Raw genomic sequence first — 18,062 nt, 5'->3', positions numbered from 1 at the left:
GAAAGGTGATTTGAGTGCCTTTGAACGTGGCATGATTGTTGGTGCCAGAAGGGCTGGTCTGAGTATTTCAGAAACTGCTGATCTACTGGGATTTTCACGCACAACCATCTCTAGGGTTTACAGAGAATGGTCCGAAAAAGAAAAAAAATCCAGTGAGCGGCAGTTCTGTGGCCGGAAATGCCTTGTTGATGCCAGAGGTCAGAGGAGAATGGGCAGACTGGTTCGAGCTGATAGAAAGGCAACAGTGACTCAAATTGCCACCCGTTACAACCAAGGTAGGCAGAAGAGCATCTCTGAACGCACAGTGCGTCGAACTTTGAGGCAGATGGGCTACAGCAGCAGAAGACCACACTGGGTACCACTCCTCTCAGCTAAGAACAGGAAACTGAGGCTACAATTTGCACAAGCTCATCGAAATTGGACAGTAGAAGATTGGAAAAACGTTGCCTGGTCTGATGAGTCTCGATTTCTGCTGCGACATTCGGATGGTAGGGTCAGAATTTGGCGTAAACAACATGAAAGCATGGATCCATCCTGCCTTGTATCAACGGTTCAGGCTGGTGGTGGTGGTGTCATGGTGTGGGGAATTTTTTCTGGGCACTCTTTGGGCCCCTTGGTACCAATTGAGCATCGTTGCAACGCCACAGCCTACCTGAGTATTGTTGCTGACCATGTCCATCCCTTTATGACCACAATGTACCCAACATCTGATGGCTACTTTCAGCAGGATAATGCGCCATGTCATAAAGCTCGAATCATCTCAGATTGGTTTCTTGAACATGACAATGAGTTCACTGTACTCAAATGGCCTCCTCAGTCACCAGATCTCAATCCAATAGAGCATCTTTGGGATGTGGTGGAACGGGAGATTCGCATCAGGGATGTGCAGCCGACAAATCTGCGCCAACTGTGTGATGCCATCATGTCAATATGGTCCAAAATCTCTGAGGAATGCTTCCAGCACCTTGTTGAATCTCTGCCACGAAGAATTGAGGCAGTTCTGAAGGCAAAAGGGGGTCCAACCCCTTACTAGCATGGTGTACCTAATAAAGTGGCCAGTGAGTGTATATCTAATATATAAAGCTCAAGTGTGTGTGTGTGTCCGGGATTGGCATCCGCACCATCGCAGCTACAGCCACAAAATATGGCACAGTCGCACGTCTGGACCCCGAGAGCGTCCTAAGCTATGTTGTGAGGCGAAATTTTAACCCCGCACGTTCCAATTCAACAAACAATTTTGCCCCTATCTACATAATGGGGGAACAGTGTGTATCAAGCCCGGCTCCTCATTATTATGTCATAATGGCTGACTATGGGATGGAGGATATGTGACTGGTATATGGGCACGGGACTATGGGATGGAGGATATGTATGATGGGTATATGGGCACGGGACTATGGGATGGAGGATGTGTGATGGGTATATGGGCACTGGACTATGGGATGGAGGATATGTATGATGGGTATATGGGCACGGGACTATGGGATGGAGGATATGGATGATGGGTATATGGGCACGGGACTATGGGATGGAGGATGTGTGATGGGTATATGGGCACTGGACTATGGGATGGAGGATATGGATGATGGGTATATGGGCACGGGACTATGGGATGGAGGATATGTATGATGAGTATATGGGCACGGGACTATGGGATGGAGGATGTGTGATGGGTATATGGGCATGGGACTATGGGATGGAGGATGTGTGATGGGTATATGGGCACTGGACTATGGGATGGAGGATATGTATGATGGGTATATGGGCACGGGACTATGGGATGGAGGATGTGTGATGGGTATATGGGCATGGGACTATGGGATGGAGGATGTGTGATGGGTATATGGGCACTGGACTATGGGATGGAGGATATGGATGATGGGTATATGGGCACGGGACTATGGGATGGAGGATATGTATGATGGGTATATGGGCATGGGACTATGGGATGGAGGATGTGTGATGGGTATATGGGCACTGGACTATGGGATGGAGGATATGTATGATGGGTATATGGGCACGGGACTATGGGATGGAGGATGTGTGATGGGTATATGGGCACGGGACTATGGGATGGAGGATGTATGATGGGTATATGGGCACTGGACTATGGGATGGAGGATATGGATGATGGGTATATGGGCACGGGACTATGGGATGGAGGATATGTATGATGGGTATATGGGCATGGGACTATGGGATGGAGGATGTGTGATGGGTATATGGGCACTGGACTATGGGATGGAGGATATGTATGATGGGTATATGGGCACGGGACTATGGGATGGAGGATGTGTGATGGGTATATGGGCATGGGACTATGGCATGGAGGATGTGTGATGGGTATATGGGCACGGGACTATGGGATGGAGGATATGTATGATGAGTATAAGGGCCTGGAACTATGGGATGGAGGATGTATGATGGGTATATGGGCACGGGACTATGAGATGGAGGATATGTATGATGGGTATATGGGCACGGGACTATGGGATGGAGGATGTGTGATGGGTATATGGGCACGGGACTATGGGATGGAGGATATGTATGATGGGTATATGGGCACGGGACTATGGGATGGAGGATGTGTGATGGGTATATGGGCACGGGACTATGGGATGGAGGATATGTATGATGGGTATATGGGCACGGGACTATGGGATGGAGGATATGTATGATGGGTATATGGGCATGGGACTATGGGATGGAGGATATGTATGATGGGTATATGGGCACGGGACTATGGGATGGCGGATATGTATGATGGGTATATGGGCACGGGACTATGGGATGGCGGATATGTATGATGGGTATATGGGCATGGGACTATGGGATGGAGGATATGTGTGATGGGTATATGGGCACGGGACTATGGGATGGAGGATATGTATGATGGGTATATGGGCACGGGACTATGGGATGGAGGATGTGTGATGGGTATATGGGCACGGGACTATGGGATGGAGGATATGTATGATGGGTATATGGGCACGGGACTATGGGATGGAGGATGTGTGATGGGTATATGGGCACGGGACTATGGGATGGCGGATATGTATGATGGGTATATGGGCACGGGACTATGGGATGGAGGATGTGTGATGGGTATATGGGCACGGGACTATGGGATGGCGGATATGTATGATGGGTATATGGGCACGGGACTATGGGATGGAGGATATGTATGATGGGTATATGGGCACGGGACTATGGGATGGAGGATGTGTGATGGGTATATGGGCACGTGACTATGGGATGGAGGATATGTATGATGGGTATATGGGCATTGGACTATGGGATGGGGGATATGTATGATGGGTATATGGGCACGGGACTATGGGATGGAGGATATGTATGATGGGTATATGGGCACGGGACTATGGGATGGAGGATATGTATGATGGGTATATGGGCACGGGACTATGGGATGGCGGATATGTATGATGGGTATATGGGCACGGGACTATGGGATGGAGGATATGTGTGATGGGTATATGGGCACGGGACTATGGGATGGAGGATATGTGTGATGGGTATATGGGCACGGGACTATGGGATGGAGGATATGTATGATGGGTATATGGGCACGGGACTATGGGATGGCGGATATGTATGATGGGTATATGGGCACGGGACTATGGGATGGAGGATATGTATGATGGGTATATGGGCACGGGACTATGGGATGGCGGATATGTATGATGGGTATATGGGCACGGGACTATGGGATGGAGGATATGTATGATGGGTATATGGGCACAGGACTATGGGATGGAGGATATGTGTGATGGGTATATGGGCACGGGACTATGGGATGGAGGATATGTGTGATGGGTATATGGGCACGGGACTATGGGATGGAGGATATGTGTGATGGGTATATGGGCACGGGACTATGGGATGGCGGATATGTATGATGGGTATATGGGCACGGGACTATGGGATGGCGGATATGTATGATGGGTATATGGGCACGGGACTATGGGATGGCGGATATGTGTGATGGGTATATGGGCACGGGACTATGGGATGGAGGATATGTATGATGGGTATATGGGCATGGGACTATGGGATGGAGGATATGTGTGATGTGTATATGGGCACAGGACTATGGGATGGAGGATATGTATGATGGGTATATGGGCACGGGACTATGGGATGGCGGATATGTATGATGGGTATATGGGCACGGGACTATGGGATGGAGGATGTATGATGGGTATATGGGCACGGGACTATGGGATGGAGGATATGTATGATGGGTATATGGGCACTGGACTATGGGATGGAGGATGTATGATGGGTATATGGGCACGGGACTATGGGATGGCGGATATGTATGATGGGTATATGAGCACGGGACTATGGGATGGAGGATGTGTGATGGGTATATGGGCACGGGACTATGGGATGGAGGATATGTATGATGGGTATATGGGCACTGGACTATGGGATGGAGGATATGTATGATGGGTATATGGGCACTGGACTATGGGATGGAGGATGTGTGATGGGTATATGGGCACGGGACTATGGGATAGAGGATATGTATGATGGGTATATGGGCACGGGACTATGGGATGGAGGATGTATGATAGTCCCGTGCCCATATACCTATGGGATGGAGGATATGTATGATGGGTATATGGGCACTGGACTATGGGATGGAGGATGTGTGATGGGTATATGGGCACGGGACTATGGGATGGCGGATATGTGTGATGGGTATATGGGCACGGGACTATGGGATGGAGGATGTGTGATGGGTATATGGGCACGGGACTATGGGATGGAGGATATGTATGATGGGTATATGGGCACGGGACTATGGGATGGAGGATGTATGATGGGTATATGGGCACTGGACTATGGGATGGAGGATGTGTGATGGGTATATGGGCACGGGACTATGGGATGGCGGATATGTATGATGGGTATATGGGCACGGGACTATGGGATGGAGGATATGTGTGATGGGTATATGGGCACTGGACTATGGGATGGCGGATATGTGTGATGGGTATATGGGCACGGGACTATGGGATGGAGGCTGTGTGATGGGTATATGGGCACGGGACTATGGGATGGAGGCTGTGTGATGGGTATATGGGCACGGGACTATGGGATGGAGGATATGTATGATGGGTATATGGGCACTGGACTATGGGATGGCGGATATGTATGATGGGTATATGGGCACTGGACTATGGGATGGCGGATATGTGTGATGGGTATATGGGCACAGGACTATGGGATGGCGGATATGTGTGATGGGTATATGGGCACAGGACTATGGGATGGAGGATATGTATGATGGGTATATGGGCACGGGACTATGGGATGGAGGATATGTATGATGGGTATATGGGCATGGGACTATGGGATGGAGGATGTATGATGGGTATATGGGCACTGGACTATGGGATGGAGGATATGTATGATGGGTATATGGGCATGGGACTATGGGATGGAGGATGTGTATATGGGCACGGAACTATGGGATGGAGGATGTATGATGGGTATATGGGCACGGGACTATGGGATGGAGGATATGTATGATGGGTATATGGGCACGGGACTATGGGATAGAGGATATGTATGATGGGTATATGGGCACGGGACTATGGGATGGCGGATATGTGTGATGGGTATATGGGCACGGGACTATGGGATGGCGGATATGTGTGATGGGTATATGGGCACGGGACTATGGGATGGAGGATGTGTGATGGGTATATGGGCACGGGACTATGGGATGGAGGATATGTATGATGGGTATATGGGCACGGGACTATGGGATGGAGGATGTATGATGGTTATATGGGCACTGGACTATGGGATGGAGGATGTGTGATGGGTATATGGGCACGGGACTATGGGATGGCGGATATGTATGATGGGTATATGGGCACGGGACTATGGGATGGAGGATGTGTGATGGGTATATGGGCACTGGACTATGGGATGGCGGATATGTGTGATGGGTATATGGGCACGGGACTATGGGATGGAGGATGTGTGATGGGTATATGGGCACGGGACTATGGGATGGAGGATGTGTGATGGGTATATGGGCACGGGACTATGGGATGGAGGATATGTATGATGGGTATATGGGCACTGGAATATGGGATGGCGGATATGTGTGATGGGTATATGGGCACGGGACTATGGGATGGAGGATGTGTGATGGGTATATGGGCACGGGACTATGGGATGGAGGATGTGTGATGGGTATATGGGCACGGGACTATGGGATGGAGGATATGTATGATGGGTATATGGGCACTGGAATATGGGATGGCGGATATGTGTGATGGGTATATGGGCACAGGACTATGGGATGGAGGATATGTGTGATGGGTATATGGGCACGGGACTATGGGATGGAGGATGTATGATGGGTATATGGGCACAGGACTATGGGATGGAGGATATGTATGATGGGTATATGGGTACTGGACTATGGGATGGAGGATATGTATGATGGGTATATGGGCACGGGACTATGGGATGGAGGATATGTATGATGGGTATATGGGCACTGGACTATGGGATGGAGGATATGTATGATGGGTATATGGGCACAGGACTATGGGATGGAGGATATGTATGATGGGTATATGGGCACGGGACTATGGGATGGAGGATGTATGATGGGTATATGGGCACGGGACTATGGGATGGAGGATATGTATGATGGGTATATGGGCACGGGACTATGGGATGGAGGATATGTATGATGGGTATATGGGCACTGGACTATGGGATGGAGGATATGTATGATGGGTATATGGGCACTGGACTATGGGATGGAGGATATGTATGATGGGTATATGGGCATGGGACTATGGGATGGCGGATATGTATGATGGGTATATGGGCACTGGACTATGGGATGGAGGATATGTATGATGGGTATATGGGCACGGGACTATGGGATGGAGGATATGTATGATGGGTAAATGGGCACTGGACTATGGGATGGAGGATATGTATGATGGGTATGTGGGCACTGGACTATGGGATGGAGGATATGTATGATGGATATATGGGCATGGGACTATGGGATGGAGGATATGTATGATGGGTATATGGGCACTGGACTATGGGATGGAGGATATGTATGATGGGTATATGGGCATGGGACTATGGGATGGAGGATATGTATGATGGGTATATGGGCACGGGACTATGGGATGGAGGATATGTATGATGGGTATGTGGGCACTGGACTATTGGATGGAGGATATGTATGATGGGTATATGGGCACTGGACTATGGGATGGAGGATATGTATGATGGATATATGGGCATGGGACTATGGGATGGAGGATATGTATGATGGGTATATGGGCACTGGACTATGGGATGGAGGATATGTATGATGGGTATATGGGCACGGGACTATGGGATGGAGGATATGTATGATGGGTAAATGGGCACTGGACTATGGGATGGAGGATATGTATGATGGGTATATGGGCACGGGACTATGGGATGGAGGATATGTATGATGGGTATATGGGCACTGGACTATGGGATGGAGGATATGTATGATGGGTATATGGGCACGGGACTATGGGATGGAGGATATGTATGATGGGTATATGGGCACGGGACTATGGGATGGAGGATGTGTGATGGGTATATGGGCACAGGACTATGGGATGGAGGATATGTATGATGGGTATATGGGCACTGGACTATGGGATGGAGGATGTGTGATGGGTATATGGGCACGGGACTATGGGATGGAGGATATGTATGACGGGTATATGGGCACAGGATTATGGGATGGCGGATGTGTGATGGGTATATGGGCACGGGACTATGGGATGGAGGATGTGTGATGGGTATATGGGCACTGGACTATGGGATGGAGGATATGTATGACGGGTATATGGGCACAGGATTATGGGATGGCGGATGTGTGATGGGTATATGGGCACAGGACTATGGGATGGAGGATATGTATGATGGGTATATGGGCACTGGACTATGGGATGGAGGATGTGTGATGGGTATATGGGCACGGGACTATGGGATGGAGGATATGTATGACGGGTATATGGGCACAGGATTATGGGATGGCGGATGTGTGATGGGTATATGGGCACGGGACTATGGGATGGAGGATATGTATGACGGGTATATGGGCACAGGATTATGGGATGGCGGATGTGTGATGGGTATATGGGCACAGGACTATGGGATGGAGGATATGTATGATGGGTATATGGGCACTGGACTATGGGATGGAGGATGTGTGACGGGTATATGGGCACGGGACTATGGGATGGAGGATATGTATGACGGGTATATGGGCACAGGATTATGGGATGGCGGATGTGTGATGGGTATATGGGCACGGGACTATGGGATGGAGGATGTGTGATGGGTATATGGGCACGGGACTATGGGATGGAGGATATGTATGACGGGTATATGGGCACAGGATTATGGGATGGTGGATGTGTGATGGGTATATGGGCACGGGACTATGGGATGGAGGATGTGTGATGGGTATATGGGCACAGGATTATGGGATGGCGGATGTGTGATGGGTATATGGGCACGGAACTATGGGATGGAGGATATGTATGATGGGTATATGGGCACAGGATTATGGGATGGTGGATGTGTGATGGGTATATGGGCACTGGACTATGGGATGGAGGATATGTATGATGGGTATATGGGCACGGGACTATGGTATGGAGGATATGTATGATGGGTATATGGGCACGGGACTATGGGATGGAGGATGTGTGATGGGTATATGGGCACGGAACTATGGGATGGAGGATATGTATGATGGGTATATGGGCACAGGATTATGGGATGGTGGATGTGTGATGGGTATATGGGCACTGGACTATGGGATGGAGGATATGTATGATGGGTATATGGGCACTGGACTATGGGATGGAGGATATGTATGATGGGTATATGGGCACGGGACTATGGTATGGAGGATATGTATGATGGGTATATGGGCACTGGACTATGGGATGTAGGATGTGTGATGGGTATATGCGCACGGGACTATGGGATGGAGGATGTATGATGGGTATATGGGCACGGAACTATGGGATGGAGGATATGTATGATGGGTATATGGGCACAGGATTATGGGATGGTGGATGTGTGATGGGTATATGGGCACTGGACTATGGGATGGAGGATATGTATGATGGGTATATGGGCACGGGACTATGGGATGGAGGATAATTATAATTTGCTATATACTATGTCCGGGCAGCGTCGGGCTCTTCAGCTAGTTATATATATATATATATATGGGAAAGAGAAACTTGAGGGTAAGAAACCAAACTAGGAGAGGTTACAGGAGCAATAATAACACTACTAATGGTGGAGCCCTGTACACACAGAGATAATACCGCACCGTACAGTGAGGGCCCCCGAGCTCCTATGCCGCACTCCCGGTGACGCTCGGTCTGTACCGGCCCGGAGGATCCCACCATAACAACACGGGCCTCGCCGCTCACCTGCTGCCTCCTCCGGGGTCTGTGGCTCCGCTGCTGCCGCTGTCTTGCTCGGTCTCCGGTGTCAGGCCTCCGCTGCCGGTATTAGTCCAGTCCTGCGTGAGAGGCCGGTGCGCATGCGCAATGGCCGAACCCCAATGGACGCTTCTGGTAAAGGGTTCGTCTAATGACAGACGCAGGACACGCGCCTTGACCCTCCGCGGCTCCTGTAGCGGACGCCATCTTAGTACTCCCCTGCCTTGTAGGCGGTGATCCACCATCATTGTACTCCCTTAGATTATCCTTCCTCTTTTTATCCTTATACAAAGATCAGTGATCGCAGTCATTTTTATCTGCGCACTCCGTTTCATCGCCAGTAAAAAAAAAAAGCAGAGGAAACAACAGCGCCGCCTGCTGTCACCAACACGACATCGTGCTGCAGAACGCGGCCACTGAGGAGACGATCGCCACCGCCTGGTTGAAACAGCGCACAGCGGGAGGTTAATTAACTGCTGCCAGGACGCCACCTGCTGGCTGAAGTTAGGTAGTGTAAGCATCAGAGGGAAATCCAGAAAGTGAAATCAGATCACAGGAGAGCAGAGAAGAGGCGGCTGGGGGCCCCCAAAACCACAGAGGCCTCCCCCCACCCCAACAGAGGCGGCTCCAAATCACAGAGGTGGCGGGGAGCCCTCCGCACCACAGAGGCGGCTCCGGATCACAGAGGCGGCGGGGGGCCCTCCGCACCACAGAGGCGGCTCCGCACCACAGAGGCGGCTCCGCACCACAGAGGCGGCTCCGCACCACAGAGGCGGCTCCGCACCACAGAGGCGGCTCCGCACCACAGAGGCGGCTCCGCACCACAGAGGCGGCTCCGGATCACAGAGGCGGCTCCGGATCACAGAGGCGGCGGGAGGCGGCTCCGGATCACAGAGGCGGCTCCGGATCACAGAGGCAGCGGGGGGCCCTCCGCACCACAGAGGCGGCTCCGGATCACAGAGGCGGCTCCGGATCACAGAGGCGGCTCCGGATCACAGAGGCGGCTCCGGATCACAGAGGCGGCAGGGGGCCCTCCGCACCACAGAGGCGACAGGGGGCCCTCCGCACCACAGAGGCGACAGGGGGCCCTCCGCACCACAGAGGCAGCTCCAGATCACAGTGGCGGCAGGGGGCCCTCCGCACCAGAGGTGGCTCCAGATCACAGACGGCAGGGGGCCCTCCGCACCACAGAGGCGGCTCTGATTCACAGAGGCGGCTCCAGATGACAGGAGCAGCTCAGGATCACAGAGGCGGCTCTGGATCACATAGGCGGCCCAACAGCTGCCAATCACTGTGTTTTGTACAATGGATGTGCGCTCAGTGTGTACAGGAGCCAACAGAAACAATCATAGCTGCACTGTAGATCATGGGGGAAGAACAGAAGCCGCCTGAAGCTTATCACTGGCTATCCAGCGTCCAATAACATCGCACAACTGCTTGCAAATAAATAAGCGCAGCGGTGGCGATACTCCACAGCTACACAGATGCCAATCATCTGATCTTCAGCCCGAAACTACCGATCTACTCCTCATACAGATGAAACATTGCCCCGACCTCCCGCTGCAGCGCGGAACGTCTAAGAAACCAAAGCCTTCCAGCACAGAGGTATAAAAAAAAGGGTTTTATTTTGCATTGTTTCTTACAGAACATTTAAAAAAAAAAAAAAAAATAGATGACCTTGTTACCATAATGAAGCCTATGTTGGCAGAGCCCCTCCCCCGAGCAGGCAGAGCCCCTCCCCCGAGCAGGCAGAGTCACTAGGAGCCATAATTGGCTTCGTCGAAGGCCTTCCTCGCCCTCTTCAGCTCCTCATTCATGGTCAGTAGATCCTTCACTCTTGCAAACTTGCGCGGGTCCTTCCGGATCAGGAAGACGATGTCCTCCACCTGCACCCGGCCCTGCCGCCCAATAGACATGGCTTTATGGGTCTGGAAGAAGAAGAGTAGAATCAGGAGACAGAAGAGGCCTCCACCCCCAGCACTGACCATCACGGCCCATCATCGTCCTGACCTCGCACCTCAGTGCCAGAGACCGGTCCTTGCTCCTGCGCCCGAAATCCAGGGCTCCCCCTTATGCTTCCGAATTGCCACAACATCACAGGCGCAGAAGTGAGAACGGCCCCGGTCTGGACGAGTCACAGTATGTACACGCCCCGTTGTCTCATTACCCCCGGTATACTGTGCACCACACGGAACAGGCCGCAAATCTGGGTGGATTCAGTCATATTCTACGTGGGCTGAAGGGAACAAATAGCTGCCCCAAAGTCAGGTCCGATACATAGAAGGGTAAGTGCTGCAGCCGCTCCACAGACAGGTACCGGAGCGATGGACAGCGGAGACCAGACTGCAGCTTATGTCCCCGAGAAGCAAAATCCAGAAGTAACGGGGGTCGCCCTGCTGCAAACATCAGACGGGGGAGCAGCTCCTCCTTATTAATGATCACTGGGTTTAGCGCTGCCTCTGTCTTTGCCGATTGGCTGCAGTGGTGATGCCACCTTAACAGCATTGCAGCCAATGATGGAGCCAGCACTATGCCATGTGCCCAGTGACTGGCTGCAGCTCTGTGGACATCTGAACACTGCAGACGATCAACAATAGACTGAACAGTGCTGGACCTGGGAAGGGCGAGCGAACCCTAGAATCTATATGAGGCTGCGGCTTCAGCATCAATAACGTTCCTACAGGCAGGTAACGAATATTCACTGCTGAGCTCTGCAGACATAGTAACATAGTTATTAAGGTTGAAGGGAGACTTTAAGTCCATCTAGTTCAACCCATATCCTATCCTAACTTGCCCTAACATGTTGATCCAGAGGAAGGCAAAAAAAACCCATGTGGCAACAGTAAGCTTCACATTGGGGAAAAAAATTCCTTCCCGACTCCACATACGGCAGTCAGACTAGCTCCACCCGGGCCAGGACATCAGTAAGCCGCCATTATCCCAGGGGTGTGGTTGTAGATGAGCGTCTGCACCCCTGGCACTTTCAGCAATGCTACCGCTCTGCACCCACCAGCATCTCACCCCCAAAATACTCTGTTCCCGCACTGCACCCCGCTGCATCTCACCCAGAACGCTTCACCTCCGCACCCGCCAGCACAGCCCCCCGCTGCATCTCACCCAGAACGCTTCACCTCCGCACCCGCCAGAACAGCCCCCCGCAGCATCTCCCCCAAGAACGCTTCACCTCCGCACCCGCCAGAACAGCCCCCCGCAGCATCTCCCCCAAGAACGCTTCACCTCCGCACCCGCCAGAACAGCCCCCCGCAGCATCTCCCCCAAGAACGCTTCACCTCCGCACCCGCCAGAACAGCCCCCCGCAGCATCTCCCCCAAGAACGCTTCACCTCCGCACCCGCCAGAACAGCCCCCCGCAGCATCTCCCCCAGAACGCTCCACCTCCGCACCCAGCACAGCCCCCCGCAGCCGCCAGCACAGCCCCCCCGCTGCATCTCCCCCAAGAACGCTCCACCTCCGCACCCAGCACAGCCCCCCGCAGCCGCCAGCACAGCCCCCCGCAGCATCTCCCCCAAGAACGCTCCACCCCCGCAGCCGCCAGCACAGCCCCCCGCAGCCGCCAGCACAGCCCCCCGCAGCCGCCAGCACAGCCCCCCGCTGCATCTCCCCACCCAGCACAGCCCCCCGCAGCCGCCAGCACAGCCCCCCGCAGCCGCCAGCACAGCCCCCCGCAGCATCTCACCCAGAACGCTTCACCTCCGCACCCGCCAGCACAGCCCCCCGCAGCATCTCCCCCACAACGCTTCACCTCCGCACCCGCCAAAACAGCCCCCCGCTGCATCTCACCCAGAACGCTTCACCTCCGCACCCGCCAGCACAGCCCCCCGCAGCATCTCCCCCAGAACGCTTCACCTCCGCAGCCGCCAGCACAGCCCCCCGCAGCCGCCAGCACAGCCCCCCGCAGCATCTCCCCTAGAACGCTTCACCTCCGCACCCGCCAGCACAGCCCCCCGCAGCATCTTCCCCAGAACGCTTCACCTCCGCACCCGCCAGAACAGCCCCCCGCAGCATCTCCCCCAGAACGCTTCACCTCCGCACCCGCCAGCACAGCCCCCCGCAGCATCTCCCCCAGAACGCTTCACCTCCGCAGCCGCCAGCACAGCCCCCCGCAGCATCTCCCCCAGAACGCTTCACCTCCGCAGCCGCCAGCACAGCCCCCTGCAGCCGCCAGAACAGCCCCCCGCAGCATCTCCCCCAGAACGCTTCACCTCCGCACCCGCCAGCACAGCCCCCCGCAGCATCTCCCCCAGAACGCTTCACCTCCGCAGCCGCCAGAACAGCCCCCCGCAGCATCTCCCCCAGAACGCTTCACCTCCGCACCCGCCAGCACAGCCCCCCGCAGCATCTCCCCCAGAACGCTTCACCTCCGCAGCCGCCAGCACAGCCCCCCGCAGCCGCCAGCACAGCCCCCCGCAGCATCTCACCCAGAACGCTTCACCTCCGCACCCGCCAGCACAGCCCCCCGCAGCATCTCCCCCACAACGCTTCACCTCCGCACCCGCCAAAACAGCCCCCCGCTGCATCTCACCCAGAACGCTTCACCTCCGCACCCGCCAGCACAGCCCCCCGCAGCATCTCCCCCAGAACGCTTAACCTCCGCAGCCGCCAGCACAGCCCCCCGCAGCCGCCAGCACAGCCCCCCGCAGCATCTCCCCCAGAACGCTTCACCTCCGCAGCCGCCAGCACAGCCCCCTGCAGCCGCCAGCACAGCCCTATCACTACACTTTCTCTGGCTTTTTGTCATGTACAGGACATTGTTGCACACGGACGGGTCCGGAGTTCTGGCTGCAAATTGTATGAACTCACACTGAAGCTCTCACACAGCCCCGGTCCGTGTACAGCCCTGCGGCGCCCCCTGTCTGCCGTACCCCGCGCTCAGCAGCGCCCCCATCTGTCTTTCCTCACCATCTCTGTGATGAACTCGATCACCAGATCCTCCAGGATGTCCACGGACTCAGTGTAGGGATTCTGATCATCTCCGAAGCCGTACATCATACACCGGACTGTGGAGGGGAGACGGCGGTGAGACAGGCAGCATGTACAACATGGGGTCTACCCCGCCCGCTGCGGGAAACCACAACTCCTACCCCGGCCGGACCCCTGTGCTTTATGGCAGCACTGTGAATACTACAGTGTCGCTCAGGGGGTGGGGAGGGGAAAAGGCACAGCGGACCGGGGGAGGGGGGCAGAGAGGTACAGTGAACGGGGGGGGGGGGGGGGCGGGGGGCACAGGCAGCAAGGTACAGCGGACCGAGGGCGGTAGAGGCACGGCGGACCGGGGGAGGGGGGCAGTGGCAGCGAGGTACAGTGGACCGAGGGGGGGGGGGGTGTTAGGTCACTTACGCTCTTTGGAGAACAGCCGCTTCCTGCGCCCGGGGCCGCCCTCTGCTCCTCCCGCCTGGTCATCGGTCTCTTCCTCAAACTACAAAGTCAAAGAGATTAGAAGTTAGAAGGAAACAATCACCAGAGAACCGAGGGAGGAGGCGTGCGGGGCCTACTACCAGACAGACCGCGGCACACACGGCCTCCCCCAACACGGAAACACAAGAAATCAACATTGTCACCCCCTTACTCCGCTCACCGGCTGATCTTCGTCCTCATCCGCCATCTTACCGTCTCCAAGAAACAACTTCCGCCATCACGCAGCCACTTCCGGGAGCAGCAATATGGCGGCTGTAAACAGGAAGCAGGCACCGCCCCACATGGCAAACGACGACACGTGATCAACGTCACACACCACGTGACTGCGCGGCGCCTCAGTTCGAACTTCGAAAATAACCGCTAGGAAACCACCAGAAAAACAGCGGCGGTGAGTGCGGAGCCCGGGAGGGAGCGGAGCCGGGAGCTGCCCCCTGATAGTGCGGAGCCCGGGAGGGAGCGGAGCCGGGAGCTGCCCCCTGATAGTGCGGAGCCCGGGAGGGAGCGGAGCCGGGAGCTGCCCCCTGATAGTGCGGGGCCCGGGAGGGAGCGGAGCCGGGAGCTGCCCCCTGATAGTGCGTTGCCCGGGAGGGAGCGGAGCCGGGAGCTGCCCCCTGATAGTGCGGAGCCCGGGAGGGAGCGGAGCCCGGGAGCTGCCCCCTGATAGTGCGGAGCCCGGGAGGGAGCGGAGCCGGGAGCTGCCCCCTGATAGTGCGGAGCCCGGGAGGGAGCGGAGCCGGGAGCTGCCCCCTGATAGTGCGGAGCCCGGGAGGGAGCGGAGCCGGGAGCTGCCCCCTGATAGTGCGGAGCCCGGGAGGGAGCGGAGCCCGGGAGCTGCCCCCTGATAGTGCGGAGCCCGGGAGGGAGCGGAGCCGGGAGCCGCCCCCTGATAGTGCGGAGCCCGGGAGGGAGCGGAGCCGGGAGCTGCCCCCTGATAGTGCGGAGCCCGGGAGGGAGCGGAGCCGGGAGCTGCCCCCTGATAGTGCGGAGCCCGGGAGGGAGCGGAGCCCGGGAGCCGCCCCCTGATAGTGCGGAGCCCGGGAGGGAGCGGAGCCGGGAGCCGCCCCCTGATAGTGCGGAGCCCGGGAGGGAGCGGAGCCGGGAGCTGCCCCCTGATAGTGCGGAGCCCGGGAGGGAGCGGAGCCGGGAGCCGCCCCCTGATAGTGCGGAGCCCGGGAGGGAGCGGAGCCGGGAGCTGCCCCCTGATAGTGCGGAGCTGGGAGGGAGCGGAGCCCGGGAGGGAGCGGGGCCGGGAGCTGCCCCCTGATAGTGCGGAGCCCGGGAGGGAGCGGAGCCGGGAGCTGCCCCCTGATAGTGAGGAGCCCGGGAGGGAGCGGAGCCGGGAGCTGCCCCCTGATAGTGCGGAGCTCGGGAGCTGCCCCCTGATAGTGCGGGGCCAGGAGCTGCCCCCTGATAGTGCGGAGCCCGGGAGGGAGCGGGGCCGGGAGCTGCCCCCTGATAGTGCGGAGCCCGGGAGGGAGCGGAGCCGGGAGCTGCCCCCTGATAGTGCGGAGCCCGGGAGCTGCCCCCTGATAGTGCGGAGCCCGGGAGGGAGCGGAGCCGGGAGCTGCCCCCTGAAAGTGCGGAGCCCGGGAGGGAGCGGAGCCCGGGAGCTGCCCCCTGATAGTGCGGAGCCCGGGAGGGAGCGGAGCCGGGAGCTGCCCCCTGATAGTGCGGAGCCCGGGAGGGAGCGGAGCCGGGAGCTGCCCCCTGATAGTGCGGAGCCCGGGAGGGAGCGGAGCCCGGGAGCTGCCCCCTGATAGTGCGGAGCCCGGGAGGGAGCGGAGCCCGGGAGCTGCCCCCTGATAGTGCGGAGCCCGGGAGGGAGCGGAGCCCGGGAGCTGCCCCCTGATAGTGCGGAGCCCGGGAGGGAGCGGAGCCCGGGAGCTGCCCCCTGATAGTGCGGAGCCCGGGAGGGAGCGGAGCCCGGGAGCTGCCCCCTGATAGTGCGGAGCCCGGGAGGGAGCGGAGCCCGGGAGCTGCCCCCTGATAGTGCGGAGCCCGGGAGGGAGCGGAGCCCGGGAGCTGCCCCCTGATAGTGCGGAGCCCGGGAGGGAGCGGAGCCCGGGAGCTGCCCCCTGATAGTGCGGAGCCCGGGAGGGAGCGGAGCCCGGGAGCTGCCCCCTGATAGTGCGGAGCCCGGGAGGGAGCGGAGCCCGGGAGCTGCCCCCTGATAGTGCGGAGCCCGGGAGGGAGCGGAGCCCGGGAGCTGCCCCCTGATAGTGCGGAGCCGGGAGCTGCCCCCTGATAGTGCGGAACCCGGGAGGGAGCGGAGCCGGGAGCTGCCCCCTGATAGTGCGGGGCCGGGAGCTGCCCCCTGATAGTGCGGAGCCCGGGAGGGAGCGGAGCCGGGAGCTGCCCCCTGATAGTGCGGGGCCGGGAGCTGCCCCCTGATAGTGAGGAGCCCGGGAGGGAGCGGAGCCCGGGAGCTGCCCCCTGATAGTGAGGAGCCCGGGAGGGAGCGGAGCCCGGGAGCTGCCCCCTGATAGTGCGGAGCCCGGGAGGGAGCGGAGCCGGGAGCTGCCCCCTGATAGTGCGGAGCCCGGGAGGGAGCGGAGCCGGGAGCTGCCCCCTGATAGTGCGGAGCTGGGAGGGAGCGGAGCCCGGGAGGGAGCGGGGCCGGGAGCTGCCCCCTGATAGTGCGGAGCCCGGGAGAGAGCGGAGCCGGGAGCTGCCCCCTGATAGTGAGGAGCCCGGGAGGGAGCGGAGCCGGGAGCTGCCCCCTGATAGTGCGGAGCCCGGGAGGGAGCGGAGCCGGGAGCTGCCCCCTGATAGTGCGGAGCCCGGGAGGGAGCGGAGCCCGGGAGCTGCCCCCTGATAGTGCGGAGCCCGGGAGGGAGCGGAGCCCGGGAGCTGCCCCCTGATAGTGCGGAGCCCGGAGCTGCCCCCTGATAGTGCGGAGCCCGGGAGGGAGCAGAGCCCGGGAGCTGCCCCCTGATAGTGCGGGGCCGGGAGCTGCCCCCTGATAGTGCGGAGCCCGGGAGAGAGCGGAGCCGGGAGCTGCCCCCTGATAGTGCGGAGCCCGGGAGCTGCCCCCTGATAGTGCGGAGCCCGGGAGCTGCCCCCTGATAGTGCGGAGCCCGGGAGCTGCCCCCTGATAGTGCGG

The 18,062-nt window shown here is 57.3% G+C and overlaps 3 protein-coding genes across 4 annotated transcripts in view; 1 reads left to right on the top strand and 2 right to left on the bottom strand.

The window, feature by feature from the left end:
* The window catches only part of KPNA1 (karyopherin subunit alpha 1), a 71,328-nt gene extending 61,607 nt beyond the window's left edge, over positions 1–9,721 (bottom strand). Inside the window, exon 1 of the mRNA XM_073577014.1 lies at positions 9,513–9,721. The gene's annotated coding sequence lies outside the window, so the exon portion shown is untranslated. The remainder of the gene's footprint in view (positions 1–9,512) is intronic.
* A 1,409-nt stretch (positions 9,722–11,130) lies between these two features.
* TAF13 (TATA-box binding protein associated factor 13) lies at positions 11,131–15,276 on the bottom strand. 2 transcript variants are annotated; one of them, XM_073577013.1, is made up of 4 exons: positions 15,120–15,276; positions 14,882–14,960; positions 14,444–14,541; positions 11,131–11,452 (listed from the first exon to the last, which is right to left on the bottom strand). In XM_073577013.1, exons 1-4 carry the CDS (start codon positions 15,144–15,146, stop codon positions 11,282–11,284), a joined length of 375 nt encoding a protein of 124 aa, XP_073433114.1. In that variant the 5' UTR covers positions 15,147–15,276; the 3' UTR covers positions 11,131–11,281. The 2 variants fall into 2 exon arrangements, with proteins under 2 accessions (XP_073433114.1, XP_073433113.1); XM_073577012.1 differs by having other exon boundaries at positions 15,111–15,250.
* Positions 15,209–18,062, top strand: part of NDC80 (NDC80 kinetochore complex component) — a 64,431-nt gene continuing 61,577 nt past the window's right edge. Inside the window, exon 1 of the mRNA XM_073577011.1 lies at positions 15,209–15,347. The gene's annotated coding sequence lies outside the window, so the exon portion shown is untranslated. The remainder of the gene's footprint in view (positions 15,348–18,062) is intronic.

Source organism: Dendrobates tinctorius, unplaced genomic scaffold, assembly GCF_039654945.1.
Source record: "Dendrobates tinctorius isolate UK_male_01 unplaced genomic scaffold, ASM3965494v1 ptg000054l, whole genome shotgun sequence".
In the NCBI taxonomy this organism is placed as follows: domain Eukaryota; kingdom Metazoa; phylum Chordata; class Amphibia; order Anura; family Dendrobatidae; genus Dendrobates; species Dendrobates tinctorius.
This window is presented reverse-complemented; position numbering and strand designations above follow the sequence as displayed.